The sequence below is a fragment of the Oratosquilla oratoria genome, chromosome 20 (genome assembly GCF_046742065.1).
Source record: "Oratosquilla oratoria isolate Oo_2021 chromosome 20, ASM4674206v1, whole genome shotgun sequence".
In the NCBI taxonomy this organism is placed as follows: Eukaryota; Metazoa; Arthropoda; class Malacostraca; order Stomatopoda; family Squillidae; genus Oratosquilla; species Oratosquilla oratoria.
In genome coordinates, this window is record NC_134796.1 from 22,593,878 (window position 1) to 22,609,544 (window position 15,667).

General features: G+C 40.5%; 1 protein-coding gene across 1 annotated transcript in view; it reads left to right on the forward strand.

Moving 5' to 3' along the window:
• Window positions 1-2,623: 2,623 nt before the first annotated feature.
• Window positions 2,624-15,667, forward strand: part of LOC143036135 (protein FAM200C-like) — a 13,968-nt gene continuing 924 nt past the window's right edge. The window contains exons 1-3 of the mRNA XM_076203382.1: window positions 2,624-3,431; window positions 3,814-4,186; window positions 14,683-14,908. Coding sequence (XP_076059497.1) covers window positions 2,624-3,431; window positions 3,814-4,186; window positions 14,683-14,908 — 1,407 coding nt within the window. The remainder of the gene's footprint in view (window positions 3,432-3,813; window positions 4,187-14,682; window positions 14,909-15,667) is intronic.

Below are 15,667 nucleotides of genomic sequence, written 5' to 3' on the forward strand. Positions count from 1 at the left end.
CTACTAGGACCCTGACCTAGGCAGGCTTTCTGTCAGGTCCTTGACCTAGACAGTTCTATTCTACGACGGACACAGCCGTCGTTATAAGTACGAAATGTGCTTAGGTAAGCATGTTAGTGTCGGTTCCCGTATGGGAAATGTGTTAGTTATTTAAAATATATATGAGTGTTAGTTCCTTTGTATGGGGTTTAGTTATATGAATGGTGGACGTAGCTAGATATGGTGTATATATTGAAGTTACGGTAATGTAATTGGGTTAGGTATGAGAAAGGGGTCAATGGGTCTGTTCGGTGACATTAGGCATCTCGTGTTAGGGATGCTGCAGAGGCGTTATGTTTGTCTTTGCATTGTTGAGTCAATCTGTTTTTTGAATGAGGACTTTGTAAGTTCTGCAAGATTGGGGGTCTTGCTTAAGACGAATACCATCTTGCATGCATGTGGATCATGTGCATGTTTGGTGATGGTTAGCGAGGGTTACAAGGAGCCAGCATGTCTGATTTGGTAGCTGCCTGAGCTGTTTCTGGTGCGCTTACGTATTACTGGTTGTAAATTGTATCTCAGGTACTTTGGGGCATTATTGTTGAATATGTTGTATATGGTTTAGTTTCAATTGTTTAATGCAATAATCAACAGACAACATTCCCACTTTTACAGATTCCTCAGGTCCTATATGGGTCCTGTTAGGTAAGTTCAATACTTATGATTTTATTTTGTATCGCCTGCAGTGTAGACTGATATCTTTTGAATAGCCCACAATACCATGATCTTCATGCATAAAAGAAATGACATCGAGTGAGTGCATATGCCAGCATTTTTGGAATATTTTTTTTAGCATTTCACAAAAAAATAAATAAATAAATAAAAAGTACTTTATCAACCATAACTTTTCCATGCAAAATTTGGTTTAAAATCACTCCTAAGTAGGTAACCTATTGTTTACTCTATTTTATTGCCACCACATTTGACTTTTAAACCATCACACTTTCAGCTTACGGCTGGATAATATATATATATTATATATATATATATATATATATATATATATATATATATATATATTGAGGTGTGAAGACAGAATGAGTGGTAGGGTGGTGAGTTTAAACACCAAGAATCCGTTGAAGTTTTATTTCAACTTTCAACGGATTCTTGGTGTTTAAACTCACCACACTACCACTCATATATATATATATATATATATATATATATATATATACATATATATACATATATATGTATATATATCTCTCTCTCTCTCTCTCTCTCTCTCTCTCTCTCTCTCTCTCTCTCTCTCTCTCTCTCTCTCTCTCTCTCTCTCTCTCTCTCTCTCTCTCTCTCTCTCTCTCTCTCTCTCTCTCTCTCTCTCTCTCTCTCTCTCTCTCTCTCTCTCTCTCTCTCTCTCTCTCTCTCTCTCTCTCTCTCTCTCTCTCTCTATCTCTCTCTCTCTCTCTCTCTCTCTCTCTCTCTCTCTCTCTCTCTCTCTCTCTCTCTCTCTCTCTCTCTCTCTCTCTCTCTCTCTCTCTCTCTCTCTCTCCTCTCTCTCTCTCTCTCTCTCTCTCTCTCTCTCTATCTCTCTATCTATCGCCTCCGGGGGGCAGTGGTCCGTGTACGGGTAGGCGACACTGCTGATAGTGGTCCGGCAGGATAGGCGGTTCGGCAGGCAGCGGTCCGTGGACGAGTAGGCGGTCCGGAAGGCAGTGGTCCGTGTACTGCTAGGCGGTCCGGCAACTGGGCGGCGGCTGGCAGGGCATTCAATCCGGTAGGTGGGCGGCGACTGGCAGGGCGTTCAGTCCGGCAGGTGGGCGGCGGCTGGCAGGGCATTCAGTCCGGCAGGCGGGCGACGCCTGACATTCAGTCCGACAGGTGGGCGGTGGCTGACAGGGCATTCAGTCCGGCAGGACAGGCGACTGGTTGTTTAACGACGGTAACAGCTGCAGACTAGGGTCACCATTTCATAGTGGCAGGCTGGGCCACCAAGAAGGCCACCTCCCGTGAAAGCACCTGGTGGAGATGGTAGATATGAAGCGCAAAAAAAATTTGTTTCCATTTCTTATCCTAGCCTAGTGAGTTTATTTACATTATTAGACATGTATATATTGACTTACAAGTTAATAAAATCTGGAGCAAGAAGAACATGATATACAACAAAGAGAACGCAGAAAAGGGATTACTATTTGATACACCACCAATCCAAGGTACAACTTTGCATATATTTGTTTTGTTGTCTAATATCTCCCTGTCTGGGGTATTGGCAGCATGTTATTGTGGCAAAGTAGCATGCAGTTGATACATTAGGGCAGTGTTTTTTAACCTTGGTTCGATCGAACCCCAAGGGTTCGGTGAGTCAATTTCCGGGGTTCGGCGGTTTGGTTCACCCTTTTGTTCACCCCACTCGTATGATTCGTGACGTCACGCTCTGCTTGGCCATCATTGGCTGCAGCTGATCACGCCACATCGCTTGATATCTGTGCTGCAGGCAACTCGGTGCACTCAGTAGTCGACTTGTGAGTGTTGTGATCGTACGTCATTTGTGATTTCCCTTTTAATAGTTCAATCCCTTGATACTATGTCGAGCAAAAGAAGGAAGTGGTCGGACGAATACGTACAGTATGTATTCACGTGTATAATGGAACGTGATGGGAGTCAGCGTCCTCAATGCATGATTTGCAATGCCAACTTGAGCAATTCTAGTCTGGCACCGGCAAAACTAAGGGAACACTTCCTAAAGCTGCATGGAGATGGGGAATACAAGAACACAACGTTTGCTGAATTCAAGGTGAAGAGAGCCAGATTCGATGAAAAGGGTACTCTGCATGTTCTCGGCTTTGTACCCATCGACAAACCGGTCTTAACAGCATCATACGAAGTTGCGTACCTGATCACAAAGCAGGACAAACCACACACCATTGGTGAAACACTCGTAAAACCAGCTGCATTGAAGGTGGCGAATATCATGCTGGGAAAAGTTGTTGAAAATAAGTTGTCCCAAATTCCTCTTTCAAATGACACCATCAGCAGCAGAATAGATGACATGAGCAATGACATCTTAGCTCAAGTAATTGCAGATCCTATTTCAAGCCCAGCAAAGTTCAGCCTCCAACTCAATGAGACTACCAATGTCTCCAGTCTAAGCCAGCTTGCTGTCTTTGTGCGCTATGTGAAAGACGACATAATAAAGGAAGAGTTTTTATTTTGTAAGCCTCTCACAACAACAACTAAGGCAGCCGACGTGAAGAAATTTGTGGATGACTTCTTCAGAGACAACGATCTTTCGTGGGATATGGTCTCTGCAGTTTGTTCGGACGGAGCTCCAGTCATGCTGGGACGAAAATCTGGTTTCAGTGCGCTGGTGAAAGCCGATACACATTGTTACACACTGTGTTCTGCACAAGCATGCATTGGCAGCAAAAACCTTGCCTCCAAAACTCGCACAAGTATTAAAAAATGTAATGGAATGTGTGAACTATGTGCGAAATAGTACTCTGAAGCACCGCATCTTCAAAGAGCTGTGTAATGAAATGGGCTCTGAATTCGGAGTACTTCTGTACCATTCAAACGTTCGCTGGTTATCCCGGGGAAAAGTGCTGAATCGTGTTTTTGCCATGCGTATGGAATTAGGCCTTTTTTGCAAGAGCACCAATATTATCATGCAGATTACTTCGAAAATTCCGAGTTCATTCTCATTTTGGCGTATATGGCCGATATCTTCGATGTTCTCAATCAACAGATGCAGGGCGGTGGAGTCAACATCATCGAAGCGGAAGAAAATCTAAGGGCTTTTCTAAAAAAAGCTACCGTTATGGAAACGACGAACAGAGAATGATAACTTTGCAAACTTTCCCCTGCTGGATGATTGTGGAAGTAAGATCGAAGACGAGTCCGGTATCGGAGACATTTCTGTACCCGGGGAACTGAAGCAAGCAATTGCCCTGTACTTAGATGAGCTCGCAAAGTCTCTCGACGGATACTTCCCCACCAGAGAGTCATATCCAGCATGGGTGAGACAGCCGTTCACGTTTAGTGTTGCGACAGCAGATGTCAATGTTGAATACCTGGACGAAATCATTCAACTGCAGCAGATCCAGGTTCAACAGCAACTCTTCAGAACAACAACGCTCTCAACGTTTTGGTGTCACCAAATCGTAGCGTACCCTCTTATTGCTAAGAAAGCCCTCGAGATTCTCATACCGTTTGTTACAACATATCTTTGCAAGCAATCCTTTTCGAGGATGGTAAACATGAAAACAAAAAAGGAACAGACCTTGTTGCAAAAATTATATGAGAGTGGCACTTGCCAAGGTGAAGCAGCGCAATTCTGAAATTGTCTCTGAGAGGCAACAGCAAAAGTACATTGATTTGCAGTAAATATGCATTATGCTTTTGTTTTATGTGAAATTCATGTTTTGTTGGTTTTGTTCTTTGAACACAGTGATTTCGTGTGCAAATGATCCATGGCACAGTTTGTGCACTAATACAGTATACTGTTCCTATGTTTTGAATTTGAAGAAAAGAAAAAAAAAATATTTTTCCAACTACGAAGGATTCGATGAATGCATGTATGAAAATTGCGGGGTTCAGTACCTCCAACAAGGTTAAGAACCACTGCTTTAGGGTCTATATGGGGCGCCCCTACGGACCAGAGTCACACAAACTGGCTCGACAAAGAAACTGAAAAAGTATTGCTAAAAAGAGACAGGCTTATAAGAAATATAAGTGCTCGGGTGCATCTAATGACTATGAAAGTTACGTATCAATACAGAGAGATTTAAAAAAGACAATAAGAAAAAGAAAACGACAATACGAAATAAACATCGCTGATAAATCCAAAGAGAATCCCAAAGAATTCTATAGTTACATTAGAGATAAAAAGGTTGTTAGGAATCACATTGGTCCACTATTATCTGCTGACGGTCAACTTGAATATTAAAAATGAAGGAATGTGTAATATCTTAAACAATTATTTTAGCTCGGTATTTGTAAACGAAACACCTCAAAGTGAATTCCAAACTGAAACCTGTGAAAAGTCTAGGGTAAACTTACTACGGTAAATATAACAAAAGAAAAAATTAAAAGGTGTATAGACATACTCAAAGTTAATAAAACACCAGGGCCTGACGGTTGGCATCCAAGAATCTTAAAGGAAATGAAAAAGGAGATTGCTGTTCCTTTAGAAATTATTTTCAAGAAATCCATCATATCCGGAGATGTCCCAAGAGAATGGAAGCTAGCTAACGTTACTCCCATATTCAAAAAAGGTGACAAAAAGAAACCAAATAACTATAGGCCTATAAGTTTGACTTCAATCGTAGGAAAATAATGGAAACCATCATCAGAGATGCTATCGAACATCATTTAGAAAGTAACCGTGTGATAAATGATAGCCAGCATGGTTTCAGACGGAAACGTTTTTGCGTGACTAATTTACTCGAATTCTACAACACAGTTATCTCGAATTATGGCAAAAGAAACAATATAGATTTAATATATCTAGACTTTGCAAAAGCTTTTGATACCTTCCCACACGAAAGACTACTTTCTAAATTAGCTTTACACGGAATAAGTGGTAGCCTATTAAGTTGGACTAGTAATTGGTTGAATGGTCGAAAACAGAGAGTTGTTTTAAATGGAAAAACTTCTGGATGGAAAAATGTTGCAAGTGGAGTTCCTGAGGGTTCCGTTCTTGGGCCACTTCTATTCATAGTATATATAAATGATATGGACCATGGACTAAAATCTACTGTTTCCAAATTTGCTGATGATACAAAACTGTGCGGAGTGGCAAATGATCGCTCAAACCAATTAGATATTCAAGAAGATTTAGATAAATTACAACAATGGTCTGAAAAGTGGCTAATGAAATTTAACACAAGTAAATGCAATGTAATGCACATAGGTAAAAATAACAGTAAGTACGATTACAAGTTATTTGGAAATTCCTTAACAAAAGTGGATAGTGAAAAAGATCTCGGCGACCTCAAATCATCCAAGCAGTGTATTTCAGCCTCTGAGAAAGCAAATAAGATTCTGGGACTGATTGCGCGATCTTTTGATTTCAAAAGTCCATCACTCATTAACAAGCTATATAAATCGTTAGTTCGTCCACATTTGGAATATGCTGTTTCCGTATGGTCACCGAATCTCATTAAAGACATTGACAGACTGGAAATAGTACAACGGCGAGCCACAAAACTAATTCCAAATATCAAAAATAAATCATACGAAAATAGACTCTGTTTTCAAAAATAAATCATACGAAAATAGAATCTGTTTTCCCTAAAAAAGCGTAGACTTAGAGGTGACTTGATACAGGTCTTTAAGATTTTAAAGGGAATTGACAACATCAAAAGTGACAAAATTTTCACATTGAATGAGAATCAGACAAGAAACAATGGTCTCAAACTGTCCGGAAATAGATTCAATTTGGAAGTAGGTAGAAACAACTTTGCCAACCGTGTAGTTAATGAATGGAATAAACTTCCTGCACAGGTAGTGCAATGTAGTTCAGTTCGAAGCTTTAAGAATCATTTAGATAAATACCTAAGTAAGATGCTGTAATGATTATAATTTGTCTTATATTATTTGTTTTTGTTTTGTTATCAATTGTCTGTTTGATTTTCATTTATTATTAGTTATATGTCAATTTATTATTATTTACTATTTACCTATTTGTTTATTATTTAACTATACCTATGCATTTATTTATGTATTTTATTTGTTATTTACATTATTATAGTCTTTATTTATTATTTTATTATTATGATTTTTTTTTTCGCATCCGACCTAGATATGGATCAAAAGGTCTCCTGTCGGCATGCTCCGCCTTTGTAATCCTTTGTCTGTGATAGAGGAAAACTTTGTTCATAGAGAAATTATGACACTTTTATACTACGACTATCCCTCCATTATGCTGTCCTCCAACCCCTTGTTACTGTCCTATATAATTTCTTTGAATATTCATTTCCTTTTTTCGCCTACCATGTGGTGGGCGAAGAGAATGCTACCACCAAGTCTCTCCACTTGAGTCGGAAAAGGCGACAAAAAACGGGATGGGGGATGGGATTAGGAGCCCTGCAACCTGTAGCCCCAAAAGGGGACATTCCTTAAAAAAAAAAAAAAAAAAAAAAGGGTATGGGAGTTGTCCAACCAGTACCCGAAGGTTTGGGCCTTTTAATGTGCGTGGATGTGGTACAGATGAGAGTGAAAGGGAAGAGATAGGCAGTATGTGAGAAGAAAGATGGATGTGTTGGTTTTGAGTCAAATTAAATGAAAGGAAAAGGCAACTGTGAGTTTGGGAGTGTAGCTGGGAGGTACTCAGGAGTGAAGAGGGGACGAGGGAGAGAAGGGGTGGCTATACTAGTAAGCGGGTTGTGGAGTGGAAGGAGGTTTCATCAAGGTTGATGTGGATAAAGGTGAAGCTGGGAAGGGAGATGTGGGTTTTTGTAAGTATTCACTTGGTCTTTATTCACTTGGTCTTTTGGATCACGTGTTCGACTCGTGATCGACAGCTATTTCCCTCCTGGAAGAGAGCTCAGAGCTCGTAGGTCCGATCTATGGGTAATGCTATGACCTTTCACACACACACACCCCCAACTCCCCGCCCACGAGAGTCAGAGTAACGACCCGAAGCGCAGTTGTACCGAAATTAATTTCGGCCCTGGGCAGGATTCGAACCAAGCACTACGCGCACCACCATGCTAGTAGTTCATCGTTCTACCAACCGCGCCACCGAGTGCGTATGGGCCTGGTAGTGAGAAGAGCGTAGAGGAAAGGGAGGCTTTTTGGGTAGATATAAAGGAGTGCATAGAGGGATTAGGGAGAAATGTCAGTGTAGTTGTATTGGGAGGCCTAAATGCTAGGGTATGAGATGAACCAATAGACGGAGTGATTGGGAAGTATGGAATTCCAGGTAAAAATCGTAAAGGAGAATCGATGGTGGAGATGTGTCTTGAAAGAGAGTTGATGATAGCAAATACAGTGTTTAGGAAGAAAGTCGAGCATAAGTACACATGGGAGAGGGTGGTGGATGGAAGGGTGGCAGATAGAGCATTAATGGACTGTATAGTGGTTACCAGGAGTATGGTAGGAAGAGTTAAGGATGTACATGTTCTAAGGGGAGAGAGTGGGGGAATATCAGATCATTTCCTGGTGGAAGCTAAATTGAGAGTGGAGAATAGGTAGAGAAAGAGGAAAAGGGCAGAAGGTAGGGAGGTACTTAGAGTTAACAGCTTAGATGAGAGAAAAAAGGAAAATTAGTATAAGAAGAAGCTGGAAGAGGAGTGGGAGGGAGTAAAGGATAGAGTAGAACTAGGAGTGGAGGAGGAATGGGGATGGTTCAAGGAGGGAGTCATAAGGTGTGCAAGGATGGTGTGTGGAACAAGGAGGGCGGGTGGAAGTAGAAGGAAGGGCAGTGAGTGATGGGATGAGGAAGCAAAGAAAGGTGTAGAAGAGAAGAAGCAGGCATCCATAGATTGGCTACAAATAAGGACAAGAGAATCGTATGAGAGGTACAAAGAGAAGGGAAGATAAGCATAAGATAATGGAAGCAAAGAGAAGAGCAGATGTGAAATGGGGAAAGAGTATGACAGAAAATTTTGAAAGTAATAAAATTATGTTTTGGAATGAAATTAAAAGAGAAAGAGGAGGCGAGTCAAGTAGAGAAGAAAAGGTGGTGCAGATGGAGAGATGATAATGGAGGAGAAGGCAGTGAGAGGAAGGTGGGCAGAATATTTTAGGGAGTTCCTAAATGTGAAGGAGGATAGGGAGGGAAATGTAGTTGCAGTGGGAAGCGCTAAGAAAATGAGAGTGATGAGTGAGGAAAATGGAGGAAAAATAGGAAAGGATGATGAAAGCAGGTAAAGCACCTGGTCTGGATGGATTCCATGCAGAATGTCTGAAGAAAGGAGGTACAGTTATGGTGGACTAGCTGGTGAGGTTATTTAATGTTTGTTTAAAAGAGGGTAGAGTGTCAGAGGACTGGAGGAGTGTCTGTATAGTTCCGCTTTACAAGGGAAAGGGGGACAAGTGTGAGTGTAGTAGTTTCAGAGGGATCAGCTTGTTAAGTGTAGTTGGGAAGGCTTATGGGAGGGTCTTGATTGAGAGGATTAGGAGAGGAACAGAGGGAGGTATTAGTGAGGAACAGTGTGGGTTTAGGACAGGTAGGGGATATGTAGATCAGATTTTTGTGGTAAGACAGATATTTGAGAAAGCTATAGGAAAAGGTAAGGATGTTTTTTGGGTTTTTGTGGATCTGGAAAAGGCGTACGACAGGGTAGACAGGAAGGCACTGTGGGAGGTACTGCAAATATAAGGGATAGGAGGAAAGCTGTTAAGAGCAGTCAAGAGTTTTTATGAGAGTAGTAGAGTTTGTGTTAGGATTAGAAATGGAGAGAGTGAATGGTTTGAGGTAAAGGTGGGACTTCGTCAGGGATGTGATATGTCGCCCTGGCTGTTCAATCTATACTTGGATGGGGTGGTGCGAGAGGGGAATGCAAGGGTAGTGGGTCAGGGATTGGAGATGATTAAAGAAAATGGAGAAGAGTGGGAGGTGAGCCAGCTGTTGTTTGCTGACAACACTGCGCTTGTAGCAGGATCAGAGGATGGACTGAGGAAGTTAGTGACAGAGTTTGAGAAGGTGTGTGAAAGAAGGAAACTGAAGATAAATGTGGGCAAAAGTAAGGTGATGAGATGCACAAGGGGAGAGAGTGACAGCAGGCTGAAAGTGAGCATTAAGGGTGAAAGACTGGAGGAAGTGGATAGTTTTAGATACTTGGGTGTGAATGTGGCAGGAAAGGGAGGAGTAGGGGTGGAGGTAGAATGTAGATTGAGAGAAGCGAGTAAATGCCTTGGTGGATTAAAAGGTGTAATGAGAAATAGACATCTGGGATTGAATGCTAAGAGGAGGTTGTATGAAGGAATGATTGTGCCAACAGCACTGTACGGGGCAGAAACATGGAACACGAAAGAGGAAGAGAGGAGTTTGAATGTGTTTGAGAATGTGTCTGAGAAGCATGATAGGGGTTACTAGGCTAGAGTGAGAAATGAGGAGGTGAGGAGGAGAACAGGGGTGGAAAGGGAACTGGGAGATAGGGTTGATGAAAGAGTATTAGGATGGTTTGGGCACATGGAAAGTATGAGTGAAGAAAGATTAGTAAAAGAAGTGTGGAAGGCAGAGGTAGAAGGAGTGAATATGAGGGGGCGTCCTAGGATGAGATTGATGGATGGAGTGAAAGGGGCATTACAAAAGAGAGGAATGCCTGTGGAGGAAGGACGGGAGAGAACAGAAGATAGGGGTGAATAGAGAGGGGTTGTGTATAAATGATGCTGAGATGCATGAGGGGGAGTGGGTGGGATTATGAGGGGTGAGGAAGTGTGTATAAGAAAAAAATTGACGCAGCCCAAATGGATTTCTCCCCGTCTTCTCCTTTTCTGCATGGAGGGACGGAGAGGAGGGTCGCCGAATTTATGAAGCGGCCTTACTGTGGATGTGCTGTGTTTTGCGGCACTGCATCTGACCCAGGGCAGTGGACAGGATGCAGGGATGACCCGTCATCCAGGAAGTGCCAAGATGGGAGGGAGAGAGGAGGGTGGAGGGGAGTGGAATATATAGGAAATGGAATGGGTGGCAGTGGTTTCTGTGCCTTTTTCTTTTTGGCTACCCCCGTGTACGGGGAATAAACCCTTGGGTATATGTATGTATGTATCTAATACCACGATAATCATGATTTAAACAAGTATTTTACCTCAAAAGTACTATTTTAGGAACTTTTTCATAAAAATATTCGTTGTTTGCTAATTTGCATTCGGCAACTTTCAGCGCCATCTCTTGATATTAGTTCTGATGACGCCATGAATTATGTACCATCCCAAGCATCCTGTTGCAAAACAGACAATTCCTTCAGCGATATTGAGTTTTCATCGCTTTTGAGAGTAATCTTGACTCTCTAGTTATCTCTGACAACAGCCAAGACATGTGGATAGACGGCATATTTATAGGCTATCAATTAGAACGACAATATATCTCTGAAGATTCTTTTGATGTTGGTGCATCATTGTACTTGATACGACTAGATAAAACCAATTATTCTTTATACCATAATTCAGATACACTATTTTAGATCATGAACACGATGTATATGTGTATATATATATATATATACATATATATATATATATATATATTTAAGATTATTTCAGACAAATGAGAGAGAATGTGGGTGGGGAAGGGCAAACGAAGATGTGTTAGGAATAGAGTTTATTGCCCTAACGTTGCGACCAACTTGGTCTTCTTCAGAGGACTACAGCATTACAAACGGATCACAATTCTTATAGTCGTAGTGAGAGGGAACCCGCCAAGGTATGAGCGTCATGTTTTCCCTTTGGCTAACGATTTAATTATTAGGACACTTGCTGCTTTCGAGAGGCATTTAAATCCGTCTCTGTCGTTGTTGTTCTTGTTGGCGGCGATATGTGCAGCTTCCACAGTTTTTCTCATTTTCTTCTCAAATCCCTCGTGTAGAATTTCTGCGTTGTTCCAATCAGGTAGATGTCCACATTTGTCCAGGTGACGAACCAGGGAGTTAGATGTTCTATGAGCCCTGAGATCGTTTTTGTGCTCATTCAAGCGTTTATTGAACCCTCGACCTGACTCACCGAAATAAGATGATGGACAACCGTTGCATGGAATACGGTAAATGACACTGAGATTATTACGCATATTATTATGTTTCTTAAATATTTTTCCTATTTTATTGGAAGATATTTTTGCTATATTTATTCCACCTAATTCTATAAACACCATAGCTATTGATGATTATTTGTTAAAAGGTGGAATAAATATAGCAAAAATATCTTCCAATAGAATAGGAAAAATATTTAAGAAACATAATAATATGCGTAATAATCTCAGTGTCATTTACCGTATTCCATGCAACGGTTGTCCATCATCTTATTTCGGTGAGTCAGGTCGAGGGTTCAATAAACGCTTGAATGAGCACAAAAACGATCTCAGGGCTCATAGAACATCTAACTCCCTGGTTCGTCACCTGGACAAATGTGGACATCTACCTGATTGGAACAACGCAGAAATTCTACACGAGGGATTTGAGAAGAAAATGAGAAAAACTGTGGAAGCTGCACATATCGCCGCCAACAAGAACAACAACGACAGAGACGGATTTAAATGCCTCTCGAAAGCAGCAAGTGTCCTAATAATTAAATCGTTAGCCAAAGGGAAAACATGACGCTCATACCTTGGCGGGTTCCCTCTCACTACGACTATAAGAATTGTGATCCGTTTGTAATGCTGTAGTCCTCTGAAGAAGACCAAGTTGGTCGCAACGTTAGGGCAATAAACTCTATTCCTAACACATCTTCGTTTGCCCTTCCCCACCCACATTCTCTCTCATATATATATATATATATATATATATATATATATATATATACATATATATATATATATATATATAATATATATATATACATATAAATAGATATATATACATATATATATGTGTGTGTGTATATGCATATATGTATATATATATATATATATATATATATATATATATATATATATATAACGAAAGCTTCACTACAAGTATTACTTAGAATATAATCAGTTCCGCCAAATGACAATGGTTTATTGATTTCATTCCTTGTTTACCCATCTACTAAACTGTGATAATAGTGAACATATCATAATACTGAAATCAAGTAACAGATCTAATATAAAATATACTGTTTTATATATTGCTGTCAGTACTGTTTATCTAAAATCCGAAGGAAAGAAATGCAGTTTACAAAAAAAGAAAGTTAAACTGTCTCTCGGCCTGTATAAATGTGGTTTTATGTAACTTGAATTCCATAATTAAAAATGGTGTTGATGATGTCGACAAAATAGATACACTATTTTAGATTGTTTACACACTATAAAAAACAAAACCTTCACTGTAAGTATTGCTAAGAATATATTAATCCGTCTAGCAAATTACAAGTGTTCTTTGTTATCTATTCATATACTGCACGTCCTTATTTAGCCAGCTACTAAAGTGCTATAATAGTGAACATATAAATTCCAGTATAGCTTTATTAAAAAAAAATCTTTGTTTCATATACAGTTTAGTCAGTATTGTTCATCTAAATTCAGAAAAGGTATGCCGTTTAAAGAAATAGAGTTGAAGTGTGTCTTCCTGTACAAGAGTGTGGTTTTATGTAACTTGAATCACATAATTATCAATGGTGTCAATGACTTCGTCGATGCATCGGCCCCGTTCCAACATAGTCTTCCTAATTAACCTACTATCTTGCTTAATTTTCCTTTTGTTACATTCATTCTCTCGGCGGTGTAATTTCCATGTTATTCATTTATTATTTCTCATAGTTTTATCTTTCTAAGCTTACTTATCTGATACATTTAATAAAAAAAAATCCAAAAACAATATCTCTTATCATTTGTTTTGCATATGTTTAAAAAAAAAGCAATTTAGCATTATTGAAAGACAATTGTTTAGCTCCCCCGTGGATGTTCTGTTGGTGAATGATATTGTTGCTGGGCGTTTATCGTAAGCTTTCTTCCCTTGCCTTTCTCTCTGAGTTACATATGTTAATAATATGTATTCGCCTCTTTTTCTCTTATTCTTTTCTTCCTAATCGTGCATTTTCCACAGTAGTTCTTTCTTCATTTTCCTAATTCCTAAATTTGATATCAAATAGTCTGTGGCACTCGACACGATCACCATTCATCAAACACAATGACAATCCATGACGAATGAAAATAATTCATGAATTCACTGCGGAGTAGACGGCGCCAGGGGTAGGTTTTACGAGAATGGCTAAAGTGATTTTTGGGATAGGATCAGAAATTTCAAATTGCAATAGATAAAAAACGACAGATTTTAGTGTAATTTACAGGTATTTTTATTTGGCTCTTATTTTTTTAAATTGCAATAGATAAAAAATGTGTCATAAATTTCCTGGACAGTGGAAGGAGAAGGTGGTGGTTGTGGGGCGTGGGAAATACGTACCTTAAGTGAGATGAAAGGGGGAGGGGGTGATAGCTTACAGTGGGAAGCCGAGGTCCAGGGGATATGTATCACCGACCGGGACCACGCACGCTCCCTTCACGGCGTGCGTGTACAGCTACACAGAAAACTATCGTTAGTAGGGGTGTCGAAACATTCGCTAATGAACATAACCTTATGATACCGAAGGGTTGGTATTTCTGGGGTTCGAATTGTTCGAATTCCTTCTGAATGAATATGAATCGAATAATAGTTCCGGAGTTCATATGGATTCACTATGACATGATAATCTTATTTCCGATGGAGACTTCAACTTGTCTCAAATAGTTTCGTTGTTTTGTGTCAAAATGATTAGCGTGATTTACTAACGATAGTTTTCTGTGCAGCTGTACGTAAATCAAAGAGGGGTGGGGGGACAACTCATTAAGTAGACCGTCCTTGGCTAATAAAACGTGAATTCCTATTGTGAGTTTTAATGAACTAATTAATTCTACAATCAAACACTGGAATCATGCTACTCATCATTTAGCAATGTGGGTTAACAGTTAACTTGATTTCACTCATATATCCTATCTATTCCCTGCGCTGTACTACTATCTAAATAACTTATATTAAAACCTCTTATCTTATTGTCTTCTGCTGAGTGTGGAGACGTCTTCAATAGGCGCGGATTCCTCCTGCTGATTTCAGATAGGCGTAGCTCCGCGTCTGGGCTGGGACGCCTTTGTGGTGGATCTGGGCGGGAGCTGATCGACCTTGTGGCTTGGCCTTTAAGGGCGGGCGTTGAGATTGGTTTTGCAAGCAACACACTTCACCGACCTGTTCCTGGTCACTTCACTGTCAAGTTCCTATCCAGTCAGGATGTCCCGAAAAAAAAGGGGTGGGGACTGGTACGTAACTGGTCCAATAGCACAAGAGTGGTGTGTTCACTGGAGGCTAACCTCGTCACGACACCATTCAAATCCGTTCCCACGATGGTCTGGATGTCACTCGTACACTGCACTTTGAGAAGTTTCCGGTGGGGGGTTTGTACCCGAATCACTCGTGTAAGGTCTTACAGTGCGTAATCGGTCACTTAAGGAAGAAAGTCCTCGAAAGCCACATAAGGGAGGATAGGGCGCGATTGAACTTCCGAGAATACGGGCGGCCCGACCTCCCTGGTTGAACCCAATAGGAAAAGTGCCCAGTGTCCAGCGGCATGTCAGGTCGAAAATGCCCGCCTTAACCGTGGCATCCATCGGTGCCGATACTTCTACGTTTCCCGTCACTAGTTTTGAAGGGAATGATGAACAATGTTTATGTGGAAGTTGAAACAGTTCCAATTGTCCCGTGTGGGCAGACACCATTCACGAGAGTGGAAGATATGATCCTAACTAGTCTAATTAAAATTAGCCTAAACAATAAATGGCAAGCGCGCAGGGGGGGGGTAAAGACCGTTAGACCTAAATCGTATGGTAACACTTGAATGAAAAACTCTCAGTCTAATCATAGAGTAGCAACATAATAATGCAATAAGAAACAGTAAACTTGAGAAATTGTGGAATCCCACACTTAATATTAGACATTCGTGACTTTGCACGTAGGCATACGTACACTTAGCACTAAAGGGGGGGGGGAGGGTTTCCTTGAGTAATTAGAAGTCTCTCTCA